Source organism: Lipotes vexillifer, unplaced genomic scaffold (genome assembly GCF_000442215.2).
Source record: "Lipotes vexillifer unplaced genomic scaffold, Lipotes_vexillifer_v1.1 scaffold470, whole genome shotgun sequence".
Taxonomy (NCBI): Eukaryota; Metazoa; Chordata; class Mammalia; order Artiodactyla; family Lipotidae; genus Lipotes; species Lipotes vexillifer.
In genome coordinates this window covers 105,414-125,444 of record NW_006799533.1, presented here as the reverse complement: position 1 = coordinate 125,444, position 20,031 = coordinate 105,414, and the positions used below count along the sequence as shown (strand labels likewise).

At 38.3% G+C, this 20,031-nt stretch overlaps 1 protein-coding gene across 2 annotated transcripts; it reads right to left on the bottom strand.

Moving 5' to 3' along the window:
* Positions 1-12,023: 12,023 nt before the first annotated feature.
* On the bottom strand, positions 12,024-19,795 carry NHLRC3 (NHL repeat containing 3). 2 transcript variants are annotated; one of them, XM_007471666.1, is made up of 7 exons: positions 19,712-19,795; positions 19,349-19,507; positions 18,898-19,045; positions 16,338-16,538; positions 15,466-15,557; positions 12,919-13,031; positions 12,024-12,322 (listed from the first exon to the last, which is right to left on the bottom strand). In XM_007471666.1, the coding sequence occupies exons 1-7, from the start codon at positions 19,793-19,795 to the stop codon at positions 12,070-12,072; spliced, it is 1,050 nt and encodes a 349-aa protein (XP_007471728.1). In that variant the 3' UTR covers positions 12,024-12,069. The 2 variants fall into 2 exon arrangements, with proteins under 2 accessions (XP_007471728.1, XP_007471729.1); XM_007471667.1 differs by lacking the exon at positions 16,338-16,538.
* Positions 19,796-20,031: the final 236 nt, after the last annotated feature.

The window sequence follows — 20,031 nt, the reverse complement described above, 5'->3', positions numbered from 1 at the left end:
ATCTGTATTCGTTTCCTGCAGCAACTGTAACAACTCATCACAAACTTAGAGGCTTATACAACAGAAATTTATTCTTTCACAATACTCAGGGCCAAAAAATCCAAAATCAGTAGCACTGGGCCACAGTTGAGGCCCAGACAGGGCCACGTCCCCTCTGGATGTGCTAGAAAAGAATCCATTTGCCTCTCCCAGCTTCTGGTGGCTGTTGGCATTCCTTGGCTCGTGGCTGCATCACTCCAATCTCTGCCTTTATGGTCACACTGACATACTTTCTTCTGTGCATCAGATCTCCTCCTGCCTCCCTCTTACAAGGACACATGAAATTGTATTAGGGTCCACACAGATAATCATCTCCTCTCGAAATCCGTACCGTAGTCACATCTGCAACATCTTTTTTCATATATGGTAACATTCACGGGTTTTGGAAACCGGGACCCAAATACATTTGGACGGAGACATTCTTCAAACTACCACAACCACCTACTTATTTTCTTCAAATGAAATGGTTGCTGTCATCCTGGCCTCACTGAATGTCAGCTGGACACACAAAATTCAGCCTTTGTGAAAAAATTGTCTTTATGGAGAGAAACAACAGGAAAGCAAGTTGGAGATATCTGTGTAAAATGGGATGTAGGTTACAGAATATTTTTTAAGCTTCTTTGACAATTCAAACAAACAAAAGTACATACCACCACCTGGAGTAATTTTGCCAAAAATAAAATAAAATCTTAATCTGATGAAGCCTCAGCACTAACTACCAATTCACGGGAACTATAGGAGACAACATGTTAAACAAGTCCAGATAAAATCTACAAAATCCAGACTTCAGAAAACTATGGAACAGAGGCTCACTTCTTTCAACAAATACATATAAGGTAAAACAAAGTGAGATTCAGAGCTGGAACTGGACAGAGCAAGAAAAAGAGGAGAAAGAGGAAGAACCTACAAATTAAAGAAAATTTAAGAAACAAATCAATATATAGAATTTATTTCAACGCTGGCAAACAATTTAAAAAATCTATAAGATGAGGCAAAATTAGAACACTGACAGTATTTACTAATATTAAGGAACTAAATTTTGAAGTCAGTAGCGTCGTTTCCAAAAAAATTACTGTTACACTTTAGAAAACATGCTCAAATATTTAAAGATGAAATAATATGATGTTGGAGACAATGCAAAGTAGCCAATGGGCAGGGGTAAGTATGCAGGGGTATCAATAGAATGACACTGTTTATTGGTTGACAATTGCTGAAATATGTCACAGCATAGAAGAAAACTGGAAGTAGCATTATTTGGAATAAGTTTTATGATCTAGGCTTTAAAATACAAATAAAGATGAAAACCAATGTAATCATCAGCAAAGATGTAATAATTAAACATTAACAGTATGAAGCCTGGATTGCATTTCATTACCTTCCACCTTGATTTCTAGGATGTTTGAAACAATTACTGTAAGTACCTCTGTGGGCTGCATAATCTATGAGAAATAAGTTTGCATTGAAACCTGAGTTGTTTCATGTGAAAAATGATTTCTCCCAGGAAAGAAAATGACAGAACAGGTATGTCCCCAGAGGTGAGCTGATAAAATAAATACACATAGAAATAAATACTTAAAGGCTTCTTGGGGGGGGCTTCCCTGGTGGCAAGTGGTTAAGAATCCGCCTGCCAATGCAGGGGACACGGGTTCAAGCCCTGGTCCGGGAAGATCTCACATGCCACGGAGCAACTAAGCCTTTGCGCCACAACTACTGAGCCTGTGCTCTAGAGCCTGCGTGCCACAACTACTGAGCCCGCATGCCACAACTACTGAGCCCACGTGCCTAGAGCCCGTGCTCCGCAACAAGAGAAGCCACCGCAATGAGAAGTTCGCGCACCCCAACAAAGAGTAGCCCCCGCTCGCCACAACTAGAGAAAGCCTGCATGCAGCAACAAAGACCCAGCACAGCCAAAAATAAATAAATTAAAAAAAAGAAAAAAAGCTTCTTGGGAACTATTTTCCTTAGTTTTTCACAGACTGGTTTCATGTTCATTTGGAAAATATTTAACAGAAGGTTCAACAATGAAATATTTCAATGTGAATGTTAATTTTTCATTTTTGAGGTTGGTTTGAAACATTACCAACATTGCCAAAACGTCATGCTGGATAATCCTTGAATTTAAGGGGTTGGCAGAAAATGCAAATTATACAAACAAACAAGGAAACTGAGCGAAAACAAATTATTTGTCATTATTATGAGAATCCAGAATCACCTGATGTGTGCTGATCAATACAGTAGCCAATAGCCAATTGTGACAATTGAAATTTAACTTAATTAAAAATAAAGTTGAAAATTCGGTTCCTCAGACACACAAGCTACATTCCAAGTGCTCAACAGCCATAAGTGCCAAAGGCGACCACGTTGGACAGCAGAAATACAGAACACTTTCACCACCATTTCTATTGGACAGTGCCAGACTGCATCCAATCAGTAGTGTGTACACCAAGTACCAGTACTTATTATTTATTGAGTTACTGGCTTAAAGACCCCGTCCACTTCTCACACCTTCCTTGATTTTTCATCATATAAAAAAGTATGAAGTTTTATGTTACATTAAATTTTTGTTGAAGTATGTTGTTTTCTCCACCTATAAAAATCCATGCATGGACTTCCCTGGTGGTGCAGTGGTTAAGAATCCACCTGCCAATGCAGGGGACACGGGTTCGAGCCCTGGTCCAGGAAGATCCCACATGCCACGGAGCAACTAAGCCCGAGCGCCACAACTACTGAGCCTGCGCACCTAGAGCCCGTGCTCCACAACAAGAGAAGCCACAGCAGTGAGAAGCCTGCACACTGCAACGAAGAGTAGCCCCCGTTCACCGCCAACTAGAGAAAGCCTGCGCAGCTACGAAGACCCAACGCAGCCAAAAATAAATAAATAAAATAAATAAATTTATTAGAAAAAAATCCATGCAATAAAAAATGGGAAAAAGTCTTTGTTTCCTAAAAACAAATCTATTTCCTTTTATCAGATGAAAATTACATATCCATATTTCCTTCTCTGCTATGGCTACAAGAAAACTCAGAATTAACTTAATGCTTAATTGCTGTACCTGTTATTAATCCAGGTTTTGAGTAAATGTACTTTTCTCCCCTCATACAATTTTTTGACATTATTTTAATGTATTTAAAATATTTTATTGTGAAGAAACTCAAAATTCCTTTTGGAGATGGGCAGAACATAATGAAGTATATATAAATGGAACTCTTCTGCCCTCTTTGTTTCAAGAATAAAATTCCCAAGCAAGAAATTATGACCAAGTAATGTTTTTCCCTAACAATAAACGTTAAAAAAAACGATAACTTTCATTAATCAACATATTGTATACATCAGTGCCAAAAGCCATTTTTATAAAACTAAGTAATTATTTTTAATAAAATTCCACGATGGAAATTCCCTGGTGGTCCAGTGGTTGAGACTTAGCACTTTCACCAGTGGCCCAGGATCGGTCCCTGACTGGGGAGCTAAGATCCTGCAAGCCACGTGGCGTGGCCAAAAAAAAAGAAGGAAAAAAAAAAATCCCAGAGATTGAAAAAACTACTTAAATATTAAAATTATCAAAACTAATAGACATCATATTAATTAGTCAAGTACTAACATTTCCATTAAAATCAGAAATAAGGACATTCCACGTCATTCAACATTGTTTTGAACAGTGTATCTAATGCAATAACATTTTTAAAATCAAACAAGCAATAAAAATATTGAAGATGTTTACTTATCTTTATTTTCAGAGTGGTATACCTAGCATATGTGAATATCTATAATAGCTAATTAAAATTAGTAAGAGTTTATAAAGGTGAGTAGATATATGTAAAAAGATTTAATACTTTTTCTCTATACCAGCAAAAACTAATTAGAAATGGGGGAAAAAAATCCGACTGTAGTAGCTACAATTAACAAATGCATAGGATAAATTTGACATAGGAATCAAAATGTGTCAAAAAGAAATGTACAGGATGTATATTTTTTTTAAAAAAAACGCCAATACAATCTTATTAAAGGATATAAGACATAAAAGCAGAGTGAATTATTTTCTTGGATACAGACTCTTAAAACCATAAAAAATATCCATCCTTCCCAAATTAATACGGGTTAATTCAATATTGAATTTCTTAGGAATAATTTAATCTGCAAGAAAATATCCAATTAACAGTGGCTTAAGTAACTCAAACATTTAATTATCTCACATAAAAAGAAGTGTGCAGAAAGGAACTACAAGGCCAGTTCAGTGATTCCCCAACCATAAAAACCCAGGCTCCTTCTAGCTTTCTGTCTTCCTTAAGAATGTTCATTTGCTGCTTTATAGTTCCAAGGAGGCTGCTGCAACTCCAGGCATCACATTCAAGTTCAATTCAAGGGAAAAGATGGTGGTGCCAAATATACCTTTTCTTAAAATCAGAAAACCAAATGATTTTCCACAAGTGCCAGGACCGCATTGGCCAGACCGTTATCACATCACATGGCTACCTCTACATGCTGTTTAGCTGAGAAAGCAAGCACCAGTCTCTAAGGTGGTGGAAGGTAAGGGAGGAGGTTGGGAATGGGTGTGTATTTAGTCAATCAAGTGTTATTATGTACCACATATTCTAATCAGAATCTCTTTTTTCTATTCAAACTGTTCTGTCTCCCCATGTAGAACGTAAATTCCAGAAAAATTACCCTGCTCATCACTGTATTCCTGGTACCTGGCATGTAGGTACCTGTTGGATGGATAAATAGCTTTAATGTAAAGTGAAAAATCTGTCTTTAAAAAATGGCCATTTCTAAATGACAGATAACTTACGTTTTTACAACTATGCCTTCAGTTTTCAATACTGTAACTAAATACAGAATCATACGATAGCGAAGGTCATCTGGCCTCACCATCTTCCCAGTGTAAGAATCTCTGCCCAAAGGTGGCATGGCTGCCCATCTGTGGCTTAAATACTGCAAGTGAATCTCTTAAGGTTTGGTGAGTGCTTCCCGTGTGTCAGAGAATGGGTGTAATGCTCTACATGCATGATCTTATTTGTATTCACAAGAATCCTATGAGGAAAATACTATTATTTCCATTTCACGAACAAGAAAAATGAAGCAGAGAGTCTCAAAACAATACAGAAAGTTAAGTGGCAGGGCCTGGATCAGAACCCTGGTCGACCTAACTCCAGGTTTTCAAGTTCTGAACCACTGAGCTTTACCACTCCCAGCATTAACACAATCCATTCCACTGGAAGGTTTTTTCACTGGGCTGGGCCAATTGGCCACTCTGTGATTTCTGCTCATTGACTTAATTCTAGAGGAAAGCTCACTCTATTCCTACACGATCACCCTGTCAGGGTCTCAGAATTATTTCCAAACACCGTGTTATTTTGGTCCCCTGCTTTGGGATTAGAGTCTATTTGTGGCATTCTCCCTTAAAACGCTGCATCCCAAAGGAAACATCAAGATCTCCGCTCTGCTTACCAGGATCACAGACTATCGTTATCTATAAACTTGCCATTATATTTACGTCAATGTTACCTGAGATCGCAACAAGTTTTTCTTAACATGGCTGTAATACTTTTGGTCAACAAACTTTCTAAATCTTTTTCAGACAATTTGTTGCCAAATCAGGTTTTTTCCATGACTCTTTCAATGTATATAATTTACATTTAGCCATGGTAAGTTGCAGTTAATTCTTTTGATACAGTTGTTCTGAACTATTTGGGCATAATGCCCTTTACACACACACTTAAACACACACACACACACACACACACCCCACAAAGAAAAAAACGATACATTTTTAAAATTACTGTTGATTAAAAACAAATGTATACATAATTAGTTCCTAAATCCCTTTAGTTAAGTAAAAATTAGTATTTAAACACAGTAAATATCAAAACATTAAAATATTCCTGTACATATACTATGAAGAAAAATGTTATAAAAATTTGGTGATTGTGACCATTTGTAATACGTAAAAGTCCTATGGGAAAAAAATTTGCATAACACATTATAGTAATCAATTCTGGTAAAGAATAAATATGAGATATGCACCATGCTACTAACATTTTCTTTCTGAGAATGAAGTGGCTGAAAACTGAGAAGCAAGTTTAGGATATGAACCTGTTGTGACACAATTTGATCTACCTTTTAAAAGATTTTATTCAAAAGACTCAACCTACCTAAAACATGCTCACTTCAAAGCATGCTTGTTTCATGAATGACAAGGTGTCTTTTCCTTACAAATTGCATTGAAGCAGAATTAAATCATGACAATATCATTTCATTGTTTACAATGGAAGAAACAAAAGTTTCAGAGTGCTGTTTTTCATTGTTCAAATTCCACTCAGTTCTTACATACGAAGAGTATCTACATGTCATTAAATGTTCAGAGGATTAACTTACTTAATAAACTCAGGGATTCTATGGGTAAGTGCGTGGTAGAGAAATGACTTGGTCTCTTTGTAAATAATCCATTTTGCTCATCTGTAAAAGAGTCAGCAGCCACAGAGCAAAATTGTTAAAACAACAAAAAGCTAGTAGGGAGAAAAGGAGTAATTCCCTGCTAACACAAATACATTTTCTATTGCACTAAATACACCTTTCAGGTTACAGTTTTAAATGGTTAAAAAGGGTTATTCACTTCTGGCTGTCAGTTTGAACTACTGAAAAGATTTTACCTTTTTTTCTTCTTAAACATGGCAATGTCCAATGAAAACAGTAGAAAGTTCCAACAACCCTTGGAAAATATGTCACCTATAAACCAATTTCCTCAAGATCTAAGCAAATTGAAGAAAAAGAAGAAAAATTAAGTGTGGTTAACACTATAGCCTCAGATGTAAGCAAAGTATAAAGAAAGTCAACAGATGTCCACATCTGATTCCAAGAAACACTTACCATAATCTGGACTCTGCTGCCCTCTTTTGTATCATGAATGTAACACAAGTACCAAAGGGCACTTCCAGAAAGAGCCTGAAAAGTAAGGGGGGTTTGTGTGGCTTGTTTTCCCACCTAGATAGTGAACTGCTAGGGCAGAAGACGTTTGCCTCATTGTCTTCATACATTTGTTGTTTCGTACATTTTTGTTGTATAAATACATGTGATTTATTCTGACTTTTAAAAAAAGACTTCATTGATTGTGATTTACTTTGGTGTGTCTGAGGAGCAAAAATCTGAGTTTCCAGTTTTATTTATTCACTTATTTTTACATCTTTATGGAGTAGAATTGCTTTACAGTGGTGTGTTAGTTTCTGCTTTATAACAAAGTGAATCAGCTATATGTATACATATATCCCCATATCCCGTATATAATTTACATTTAGCCATGGTAAGTTGCAGTTAATTCTTTTGATACAGTTGTTCTGAACTATTTGGGCATAATGCCCTTTACACACACACTTAAACACACACACACACACACACACACCCCACAAAGAAAAAAACGATACATTTTTAAAATTACTGTTGATTAAAAACAAATGTATACATAATTAGTTCCTAAATCCCTTTAGTTAAGTAAAAATTAGTATTTAAACACAGTAAATATCAAAACATTAAAATATTCCTGTACATATACTATGAAGAAAAATGTTATAAAAATTTGGTGATTGTGACCATTTGTAATACGTAAAAGTCCTATGGGAAAAAAATTTGCATAACACATTATAGTAATCAATTCTGGTAAAGAATAAATATGAGATATGCACCATGCTACTAACATTTTCTTTCTGAGAATGAAGTGGCTGAAAACTGAGAAGCAAGTTTAGGATATGAACCTGTTGTGACACAATTTGATCTACCTTTTAAAAGATTTTATTCAAAAGACTCAACCTACCTAAAACATGCTCACTTCAAAGCATGCTTGTTTCATGAATGACAAGGTGTCTTTTCCTTACAAATTGCATTGAAGCAGAATTAAATCATGACAATATCATTTCATTGTTTACAATGGAAGAAACAAAAGTTTCAGAGTGCTGTTTTTCATTGTTCAAATTCCACTCAGTTCTTACATACGAAGAGTATCTACATGTCATTAAATGTTCAGAGGATTAACTTACTTAATAAACTCAGGGATTCTATGGGTAAGTGCGTGGTAGAGAAATGACTTGGTCTCTTTGTAAATAATCCATTTTGCTCATCTGTAAAAGAGTCAGCAGCCACAGAGCAAAATTGTTAAAACAACAAAAAGCTAGTAGGGAGAAAAGGAGTAATTCCCTGCTAACACAAATACATTTTCTATTGCACTAAATACACCTTTCAGGTTACAGTTTTAAATGGTTAAAAAGGGTTATTCACTTCTGGCTGTCAGTTTGAACTACTGAAAAGATTTTACCTTTTTTTCTTCTTAAACATGGCAATGTCCAATGAAAACAGTAGAAAGTTCCAACAACCCTTGGAAAATATGTCACCTATAAACCAATTTCCTCAAGATCTAAGCAAATTGAAGAAAAAGAAGAAAAATTAAGTGTGGTTAACACTATAGCCTCAGATGTAAGCAAAGTATAAAGAAAGTCAACAGATGTCCACATCTGATTCCAAGAAACACTTACCATAATCTGGACTCTGCTGCCCTCTTTTGTATCATGAATGTAACACAAGTACCAAAGGGCACTTCCAGAAAGAGCCTGAAAAGTAAGGGGGGTTTGTGTGGCTTGTTTTCCCACCTAGATAGTGAACTGCTAGGGCAGAAGACGTTTGCCTCATTGTCTTCATACATTTGTTGTTTCGTACATTTTTGTTGTATAAATACATGTGATTTATTCTGACTTTTAAAAAAAGACTTCATTGATTGTGATTTACTTTGGTGTGTCTGAGGAGCAAAAATCTGAGTTTCCAGTTTTATTTATTCACTTATTTTTACATCTTTATGGAGTAGAATTGCTTTACAGTGGTGTGTTAGTTTCTGCTTTATAACAAAGTGAATCAGCTATATGTATACATATATCCCCATATCCCCTCCCTCTTGCGTCTCCCTCCCACCCTCCCTATCCCACCCCTCTAGGTGGTCACAAAGCACCGAGCTGATCTCCCTGTGCTATGTGGCTGCTTCCCACTAGCTATCTATTTTACATTTGGTAGTGTATATATGTCCATGTCACTCTCTCACTTCGTCCCAGCTTACCCTTCCCCCTCCCCGTGTCCTCAAGTCCAACCTCTATGTCTGCGTCTTTATTTCTGACCTTGGACGGTCCTCGAGGCTGTCATACAGAGTGAAGTAAGTCAAAAAGAGTTCCGTTCCAATGTTGGCTATCCAATCTATCCTGCTTTAAAATCCAATGTTTTAAAACCAACGAAGGCAAAACAAAAGTTAGGCCTTGATTGCTTTTAGCTTAACAGCCACATTGCTTGAAGCTGTCTTTTAATCTGTTATATGACGTGAGCACAAAGCACAGAGGTCTCCTTCGCTTATCGTCACACTGCATACATGGTTTCTTTGATGGCCTAATGTCCCATTTTAAAGACCCAATGTTGTAGTGGAGGTTAAGAAAGATACCTATATAGCCTTTGGTTTTCTAACTTAGAGCACCCTACCCCTTTCCCCCCAGAATAAATCTAGAAAGTAGAAGTGTAAAGAGACTCCATTTCTAATGCAAAAATATAGTTAGCTAGTTATTACTATCATTTGTACCCACCCACCATTTTAAACGCCACATTAAGGTGGCTTCCCTGGTGGCACAGTGGTTGGGAATCCGCCTGCCGAAACAGGGAACACGGGTTCGAGCCCTGGTCCGGGAAGATCCCACATGCAGCGGAGCAACTAAGCCCGTGCGCCACAACTGCTGAGCCTGCGCTCTAGAGCCCACACACCACAGCTGCTGAGAGGCCTGTGCGCCTAGAGCCCGTGCTCCGCAGCAAGAGAGGCCACCGCAGAGAGGGGTCCGAGTAGCCCCCGCTTGCCGCAACTAGAGAAAGCCTGTGCACAGCAACGAAGACCCAACGGAGCCCCCCCCCAAAAAAAGCCACATTAAGTCTTCTAAGCAACCTCTAGCAATATTTACACACTTCAGCCCTCCAACTGTGAAAGAAGAGGATATACTCTCAACCTGTGATTTCATGATTGCTGAAATCCTTCAATACAATAAGAAATTATAGACTGCTTTTATAACAATAAAATCAAGCTTTAATTGGAAAATCAAACAATATTGTATTCTTTCCAAAACTTTTATTTTTTAATAGAAAATACAACACACTTCTCATTCCATTAATTTAACCAATTAATCCAAAGGAAAAAAGTGAGATACCATGATTACAAGTATGCTAATAAACACAAGTATGGAAACAATACTTTCGGCAAGTTTTATAAAAATCTGGTATAAAACAAAGTTAAATACAACATTTTTGAAATGACAAAATCTAACCTATATTCTTTCAAAGAGACATGTGCACTTCTTGTCCTGGCTTGGAAACAAAACCTCAAATTATTTCCTTTCATCCAAGTTGATTTGGCTAAACTGCATAAAATTTGCGAGGATACGCTTTGAAAAAAAGCAATAAATGCAAAATTAAGGCAAAACTGATAGCTGGTATCAGGTAAATAGCACATTTAGTAGGACCCTTGCTAATAAGATGACTTTAATGTACTTGGAGCTACAGATTTCAAAGGGCACATCTGTACCTATTGCACATCTGATCCTCACAGCCTTCCTGAAGGAGGAAAGGCAATGATGTTCCCATTTCACTGAAGAGAAAACTAAGGCAGCTCACTTATATCACACAGCTTGACCAGTGGCACAAACACACATCAATGGCCTTGGAACACAGGAGAGGGTTTCCTGTTGGTAGATTTACCTTCCTAACTGCATCAAGATATGGCAAAAGTGTAAGTTCCTCGAGGTCTGGAAAGCAGACTCCAGTCGTAACAGGTAATGAGGACAGTCAGCTCAAGATTTCTCACTTGCCATACAATTTACAGTGAAACACAGAGATAAAGATGGAGGCTGATGCGAGAAAAGGCGAAGAATGATCTGAAAGACTGTAATATGGCAAAGGTTCCTTCCCAACCTAGAATGAACTAGAACAAACTGGACAAATGGTCTTAACTGGGAGGCCAATATTCAAAGGGGTAAAAAAGAAACATAGAAAGGTAGGAAATTCTTCATTTTAATAGCTCCAAGTGTTTGGCACACATTCTCCCATAAATAATTCTAAAACTTCCCTGAGGTAGACAAATGTTAGAAATGGACAGAGTTCATGTAAAAAAGAGATGCATGGATGGATGGAAGGATGGAAGGATGGAAGGAAGGAAGGAAGGAAGGAAGGAAGGAAGGAAGGAAGGAAGGTGGCGGTACTGAGAGGAACTATTTTTAATGCTACCTTTAAAAACCATTCCAGTTATCTGTAAAAACCCCTTTCAGTAAAATGCTTAACGCTAGCCATTTTATTCCTACACTTAAAGGATGAAACTACGTATCCTACAACTAAAGGACCAAAGCCAAGCTGGGCCTGTAAAATAAAGTCTACCAAAGTTCACAGGAAGCGTGCACTTTTCTTAACGTCTGTACCTGGACGTCGTTCTCTCCTCCTGCTTTTCAAACGGAGCTTGAGGAACTCCAACGGACTCCCCTGCAAAGTCTCCGTGATTCAGACAAAACACCCCTCCTTCTGAAAGTCCTACTTCCCTGGTGCGCTGCTGCTGCCGTGCTTTGTGGACTATAAGCTACTCAAAGGCACAGACAACCCTGCCTGCTCATTCCCGAATCTTCGGGACCTGGCACTCTGTGGATTCTCGTTAATCAAGACCCCATCTGACCCCATCTCTCAAGCAGTTCATTTTTTACTAAGTGAATAAAGTGAAGGTTTGTGTTGTTTATGTGAAATTCAATAAATTATCCTGCAAACCCATTTTTATTCCTGTGTTCCCCCCCACCCCCAGCGAGAATGAGTCTATAGGGCAAATTACTGGGTTACCACCTTAGTCCCGCTTTCCCATCCCATTTCTCATTAGAGTTACGTTTCTTTCATTAAAGTATCCTTAGGCACTCATGTGTGAAATGAAGTCACAAGAATGCCCCAAAGCTGAGAATCTGAATTTCCACTTGAAAGACCTTCAGGGAAAGAAACAGTTACGAACCAAATGAAGAGAAGCAGCTATTCACAGGGACATATTTTTGTACTTGTTCTGCTCCAATTTCTGCTACATAGATGGCTCCAGTCTTCCCACTGACATCTAAGAGATGAGGTGAGACCTGATCCGCCAGCTGGATCGTGCTGATCACCGAACAGTTGCCAACGCTTCCTACCGGGGGCGCCGCCACGAGTAAGAGCCGGCTCAGATTCAGCTGGGCTACGATCAAGTGCTTCCCGTCGGGAGTAAATCTAAGGAGGAAGACACGTCACATAATCAACCGGGGCAAAGTTAACATAAATGTTTATTTTTTCGACATGTGTATCCCCTACAGTGCTACACAACAGTAAGGACCTGCTTGCTGAAGGGTTCTTTTAAGGGGGCTTGAGAATTGATCTGATTCTGCTTCGCAGGGAACAAGAGATTTGTGATGACAGACTCAACCAGAGATTAGTTTATGTTTTTAAAATTAACAATACTGGAATATTACACAGAGATGAAACTAATGGAGAATCGGTGTCAGGCTGGGTCTGAAACTATAGACTCAAGATTTTTATTTTCATTCTCTGTTTAAAAATAAACTGCATCTCGAGGGCAGAGGATGTAGGACAGTCCAGGCTTTATTATCTCTGATACTTGGATTCCACAGTGTGCTGGGAGTTTAGCCGCATTCGCGCTGCCTGGGACTTGAAATACGATTTACATGTTCTCCGAAAACTTCTTTCCTTCTCCTTTTTCCCTGATTAAAATTAACAGCAAATGTTTTAAACTTTCAGCTACAGCTCTTCAGAGACACTTAACGTAAACCAAATCAAACAAGCATTTTAAAACAAAAAGAAACGATTACCTGACTGCAGAAGGTCCCTCCTCGGAGAAACAATTATTCCAAGCTCCTAGCCACTCCCCCGTGTCTTTATCAAACACCTGAATTCTTTTATTGCCTCGGTCTGCCACCCACACCTGGGAACCCAAAGAAAGGAAAAAGGAGAGGGGGAGAGAATGAATGTTTATTTTCATTAGTTTCATAAACTCCCATTGAGGACTCAGAGCACCTCACAGAAGAGAATATTAAAAACCCCATTTTCAGATAAGAAATTCAAATGCAGAAAAGTTAAATACTTTGTTTTAAGCAGAGTTTACAATAAGCAAGAGAGCCATGTATGGCCATCTGTCTTAACCCGAAGCCTAGAATGCTCTACTACACTAAACATCTGGCTAACTAAAAAGCTGGAGTACTCCACTATAATGCAGAGGATGGGGAGACACCGAGAAGTGACAGCATTCATTCATTCCCTCCTCTAACCGCTGTCACTGAGTCCTGCTGACTTGTTGGTTCCTGGGCCAGCTAACAAGACAAAAGCAGCCCTGCTCTTTAGGACCCCAGGCCAGTGGGAAGCCAGCTGTTCACTCGTATGGCATCATTAAACCTCTACCTGCTATTTACCAGGGTATGTCCAAAGTTCCAAACCGAAGTGCCAAACTAAAGAGGAAGCTTGGGAGACTTTAGTGACATATAAAGCATGATAATGGGCTAACAGTAGGTTTAATTTAGGTTTGCTATAGGCTGTCATGAGTTCTTAAGGAAACTGTTGTTATAAACAGGAAGGCAGATTGGACCTAAATGACATTTCGTGTACTGTATTTGATGTATGCAACCTGCAGCATATGTACAGGATGGGCCAAACATGCTGACCTCTACCTCCCCCTTTTGAGGATCCCTGGAGTTCTTGGATTTGTGGATTCAGGACTATTTCTTCAGAGTAACCCTGACTAAGTCTTTGTCAGTGTGTGAGTTTTGGTAGCCACTGAATACATCTCTAGTCAGAAACAAATAAAGACTCAGTGTATCACTTTAGAAAGGATATTGATCCCTAAGTAAGGTTGTTTCTTAGATCTTTTCCTGATCTGTGATTCTTTACTAAAGAGGAGTTTCCTTAAGGATTTTGGGATTACTGTCTTAGATAAGTTGCCAAGGAGGAAATACAGTTCAGACCCTTGGACTGAATGACACTATAGGTTGTTAGCATTATCTTTCCTACTCAACAGATTTTTATTACGAGAAACCTGGTTTAAGAAACAACAAGTCTAACTCTGGAACTAATAAACTTTTCACATAGGATTGAGGCGATGATTAAATGAGTTAATCATGTTAAACCCCACAACAGTATTGCTGCTGTTGTTATAAAAACACAAGGGTCCAGAAATGAACACGCCCGGTTTTCATCACTTGGTGATGCTAGAGGATCCCCATCAAATAACCTCCAAGGACATTCCTCACCATGGTGAACTGACCTGGGTCTAGGTCTTGCCGACTCAGAAACTTGACCTTGTTCTTATCCCATGAGGGGAGTGGCTAATCAGGTTCAGGAGGGTAATGTGCAAAACCAGAATTCCAATTTTCCAGTTCCCAATTTACAGACGAAGTTCCTATGTTCAGTTATCTTCCTATCTACAACGGGAAATACTTGAAGACTTTATGATCAAAACATTCTCTCTCTGTTAACATAGGAAGCCAAGTCATAATCAGAAGGTTGCTTGCTGAGCACAGAATCAGAAGTGGAAATGAACTAAATTTCTAATGGCGTGAAGCCAAGATAGTCTGATGCATCCACTGCGCACCAAGGCATTCAGTCATTTAACAAAGATGTAAGATGACTCCTATGTGCTAGGCACTAACATAGAAAGCAGAAGGGATGCAGTTCCAGCCCTCATACTGCCTACACTCTTATTAGGGGAGACAATTTAACCATCATCTTACAGTGTGATAGTTACTATAATGGGGGAGTAAGGGCTACTACAGGAAAACAGGTGGAGAAACTAATATAAAACATTTTGGGTGGGTTTGGTTACAGGAAGGTGACTCCCCAAAAGAGACAACATGTATGCTTAAAGGTGTGTAAAAGCAAAAGAGATGGCAGCAGACAGACGGAGGTGGCAACAAAAGAAATTGAAATTTGTTGGTTAAAGCTTTCTGTTCCTCAGAGTGGAGTTAGGTCACTTGGAGAACTAGAGTGTGCCTGGTCACTCCTTTTTTCAAGCTTCCGAGATTAACCTCTTCCATCTCCCTTTTGATCAACACGTTCTCAACACAACTCTTCTTTTTTCAGGTAACTTCACTTATGTCCTGTTCCATTATTTGCTTCTTCTATCCTTTAAGTGACAGAGGTGATCTATTTTGCTCATTTCTAAATATTTGGGGAACTTCATTATAGGACCCAAACATTTATAAGAGTATGTGGATAGACCCAGAATAATTACCCAGACATACCCAGATACACACATCCACTAACATACACATGTATCCAAATGTCTAGACACTCCCGTGTGCCCATATATCCATGCTCTGCACCACCCCCATATATTCAGACAGTCCACAGTGACGCTGTATATTTACCCGACCATCAGAATCAACTGTAACACTGTGAGGAATGCTGAACTTAGCAGGCCCTGTCCCATTTTCTCCATGCAGCCAAAGGATCATGAAATCTATAAATGATACACATATATGGTCAGAACAACATACAGAATACCTTATGCATTTACATGTTATATTTTATGTCATAAGTTACAAACTATTCAGTTATACCCCCAGCTGATTATGCTTTCCTGGCTTTCTGTTTATACATCCATTTGACTAACTTGTATGCTTAAAAAAATTCTTTCCCTGTTTCAAGCAATTAATCTTTTTTTTTTTTTTTAAATCGGCTTCTTTAATGACTGTTTCCACCTGAATTTTTCATAACTCAAAACCGCTGCTTAGGGTTCATGTCAACCTTGTCCTGAAACTGGCTCCCCTTATAACCAACCTGTTATTTGGTATTACCATTCCTCTGAGCTTAAAAATTACGTTTCTACAGGCTGTCTTATTTAATTCCCCTGTACTGAGTTGAAGGTGTCCCTCGCCCCAGCCCCATCAGAAAAAGATATATCCAAGTCTCAAGCTCCAGAGCCGTGAATGTGACCTTAATTGTATCTGCAAAGGCCCTATTTCCAATAAGTTAGGGATATTGAGATGAGGAGATTCTGGATATAGAGCAGACCCTGAATCCAATGGCTAGTGCCCTTATAAGAGAAAGGAGAGGAGATTCGAGACAGAGACATACAGAGAAGAAGGGAATGTGAAGATAGAGGCAAAGACTGAAGTTATACTGAGTACCAGACAAATTAAACCCAACTTATGAAGTAACATTCTTATATTGGATTGGCCAAAAAGTTCCTTCAGTTTTAAAGTACTGCAATAATACCATACAAAACTAAGCCACATACCTTGGGACAATTTGATCAACCTGTTATTCAATCCTCCATCTCCATCCACAATGTAAATATCCCCTGTGTCTTCTACATATAATTCTGCAGGGTTATCAAACTGCAGGGGATTTAAACCAGTGCCTTTTTTGCCTGGGGTACCCAAAACTTGAACAAGATCACCAAAGGAATTGTATTTTTTAATAGTATGACCGTAGAGTCCTATAAAGATAGACATGCACATTTCAAATATATAACCATAGTACAAACATTCACATTTTTCAAGTAAGCTGAGAGCAAAAATTTAACAGAATTAAATAGCAATAAAAAGTTAAAAGGCTCAGATAATTAAATGTTATATTTGACAAGCAATAGAGCTTCATTAGTTATAGCCAAATCTGTTCATGAATTAAAACCTCAGGTACTCCAAAGATTCTAAATCCAAATAAAGAAAACTGAAAAAAAAAAAAAAACTGACTCCTTAAACAGAAGGCTCATGATGTAAAAGTACTGGTACACCATTTTCTTTTTTTAATCTTATGACCTTGAATAAGCATTACTTGTATAAGAAAATTAAGAAGGATCTGGAAAACGAACAACTTATATTTGAAAACTGTTATTCCAGTCATTCACGGGCAGATCTCCAATTTCAGTGGGTGACTGAAAAAGTTCTTTATAATACAAACTTCTGTTTATTTGTTTATAAAAGTCATTTATATCTATTCTTGTGGTAATTTTTTTAAGTTTTTTTTTAATTGCGGTAACACTGGTTTATAACAATACTGACATTTTTAAGCTACATTTTCTCCTAGTGGCAACAAATACAAAATTCAACCCATTAGCTTTTCTTTCCTAAGAAAGGAATAAATCTTTCCAAATCACTAGTATCTTATCTTCTCACACTGAAACTTCTTTGAGTTAAAATGATCTTATAAGCAAAAGTATAAAGTGGAATATTAACAAATAGGGAAAAACTATAAAGCAGTTAACAGAAACCAACTTGAAGGCACACCAAGACCAACTAACTGGTAGGCATTCAAATGATAAATTGGAAACAATGGGCTCTCTGGAAATAAAGTGAATCAGCTTGCATTACACTCCTATCTTGACAATTGTATTATTATACTTGCTTTGGAGACTTGAGCCAAAGTCTGTAGCAATAAGAGAACACAACATTAAAGAAAGCAAACTACAAAGTCTCTAAGGAATTGGAAAAGAAATAGAATACCAGTAAATAATTGTTCTTTAATGGCTATGACATGCAGCCATGTTTTTACCGAAGAGAACTAACTCTTCGAAATATAGGAAGGAATAGAAAAATAGAATAGGTTGTGGAAAAACAACCTATAATGGAAAGAATGAAGAGATCATGTGCGTTCTTTTTATTTCTGGGAACCAGCGAAGTCTTTTATAGAAAAGGATCACATGAATGGAACGAATTAAAAACTTTTAACAGTGAATCCCGAAAAGAAAAAAAAAAAAAAAGGGAAAATAATCAAATTTCATACAGTCTAACAATGAACTCAGAGATAACTTAGATTTTGGGGGGTTAACCAAAATCTCACCATCCAAAATACAGCTTTAAATAAATGGGTCACGGGGCTGAGGGTCAGAAATCTTTTGGGTTCTGAGAACAGATGTGGTAAGGGCACTTCTTACAAAAACTGAGACCTCTTTAATTCCAAAACGGTATCTGAATTAGCCAGAAATGGGGAAACAGAAGGACCTTCAAGCCATGAACATAACTGGGACAAGACTAGAAATATTTTAAGATCTCTTTCCTTCCGGAGATCCTAAGACGTTACCAGGTTATCTCTTATACCATCTTGTCTTAAGCCACAAGCACAAGCACTTATCTCTGAAAACTTATCTCACAGTTTTAAGTTCAACTGTGCTTACTTTGTTTTGCAGCACATTCTACTAAAAATATCCGACAGAAGGAAGGTTTCAGACATGCTGAGGTCAGTGGGATTTCAGAAACATTACCAGCAGTTTGTGCAGATCCTCTACTCTGGGCAAGAAAGCAGTTCTAGTTTCTCAGCATAATCTCACTCTCTTTTGTTTCACCTGGAATAATTTTTTTTCACTTTTTAAAGCATATGGTTCAATAGCAAGAATTGAAGTCAAAGATTTTTTCATTATACTGTCACATGAGATCTGTTTAAAACTATTAGGCATTTAGCCTATTATAACTTCTGTTATCAGCATAATTTCTTTTGAAAGAGAAGTGGTAAAAGAAAACTAAAGGCAAGGACTCCATTCATTAGCTTTTAGAGATCGCCATTTTATTCTGCTTCACAGAAGAAATTTAGAATTATCTACTCTAGGAAGAGCAACTGATATTTTAAAAGGCAAAAGCCCTGTGACAACTTAAAGGAAAGATCATAATAATTATAGTCTCCTTGTTAAATGTCTTGATTCTACAGAAATACAATATAAAGATTTAGAAACAAGAGATTTCACGAATCATTAAAGGAATTACAATTAGATTCGGCCACTCTGATTTTAAAATGGACAAGCAAGAACATGGGCAAAGATGTGATTTCTAGCAAGATAATTTAATAGGTATTACTAAACATACCACTTCCTACATCCGTGATCCAGACGGATTGTTCATGTGGTGTACTGGCTGCAAATATACCATGAGGTGTGTCAACTGTATAATTCCAGGCTCGTAGGAAATATCCATCCTCTGTGAACACTAATACCTTTGGGATGTTATCCCCTCTCTGAAGGTATACAAAAATAACGGCTTAGATAGGATCACTTTTAAGGAAGCAATCTTTATTTTGGCAGAGAGAAACAAAAATTACAGGTTAACCGAGGAATTTAGGAACGTTTAAAAAACCGTCTACAAAACCTTACAATATTAATCTCTATCGCGTTCAAAACCAAAGTATTAAGTTTAACTCAAAAAACGAATTCCACAATTGGCGTAATATAAACGTACACAGTTACTGAGTTCGGTGAGACGGGAAAACCGTTTTCTTTGTATCCATAATCTAAAAAAAAAAAATCCCAATTTTACTTACTTGGGCTACGTAAACCAATCCGTTGAGGGAGTCAACTGCAACACAAAATGTTGCTCCAGTAAAGTATTCTGAATACTTAGGCCAATCCACATCCAGCCGGTAAAGGGCTTCCTCAGGTCTCCAGGAAATTTTAAAAGCAAAGTGAAGAGGTAACGGGAGCTGGGAAAGAGAAAATAAGGAAAATGGCGATGTACCATATTACACACGTTTTAACGCTAAGAAACAGGCAACGCGTCGGCGGTTCGGCCCCAGGTGCAGGTTCTGAGATGAACTAGTAAGAGAACCTGCGCCACCTCCATCCCAAGACCGTCTCCCCACAGTGCTATCCACACCCGACAGCCATTTCCTCACTATCCAACTCACCCGAGAGGCACAAAATCGAGAATGGAAAACCAGAAACGCAAGAAAGAAGCCAGCGCCGGCCACGCAGACCCAGAATCGCGTCATGACTAGACAAGAATTCTGGGGAGGGAGAAAATAGGCAGGCGGCTGGGGGCCGCCCGGACAGCCTCAGGTCTACGCGGTTCGTCGCTGCACTGAGCTCCTAGCTCCAATGCGCCTAGGAGAGAACCAGAAGGCAGCAAAGACCAGGGCGAAAGAAAATCAGAACCAGGCTTCCGGATTTTCAGCGCGTTCCCACCACCCGCCTCCCCCCGCCCCTCCCCTCCCCTCCCCTCCCCTCC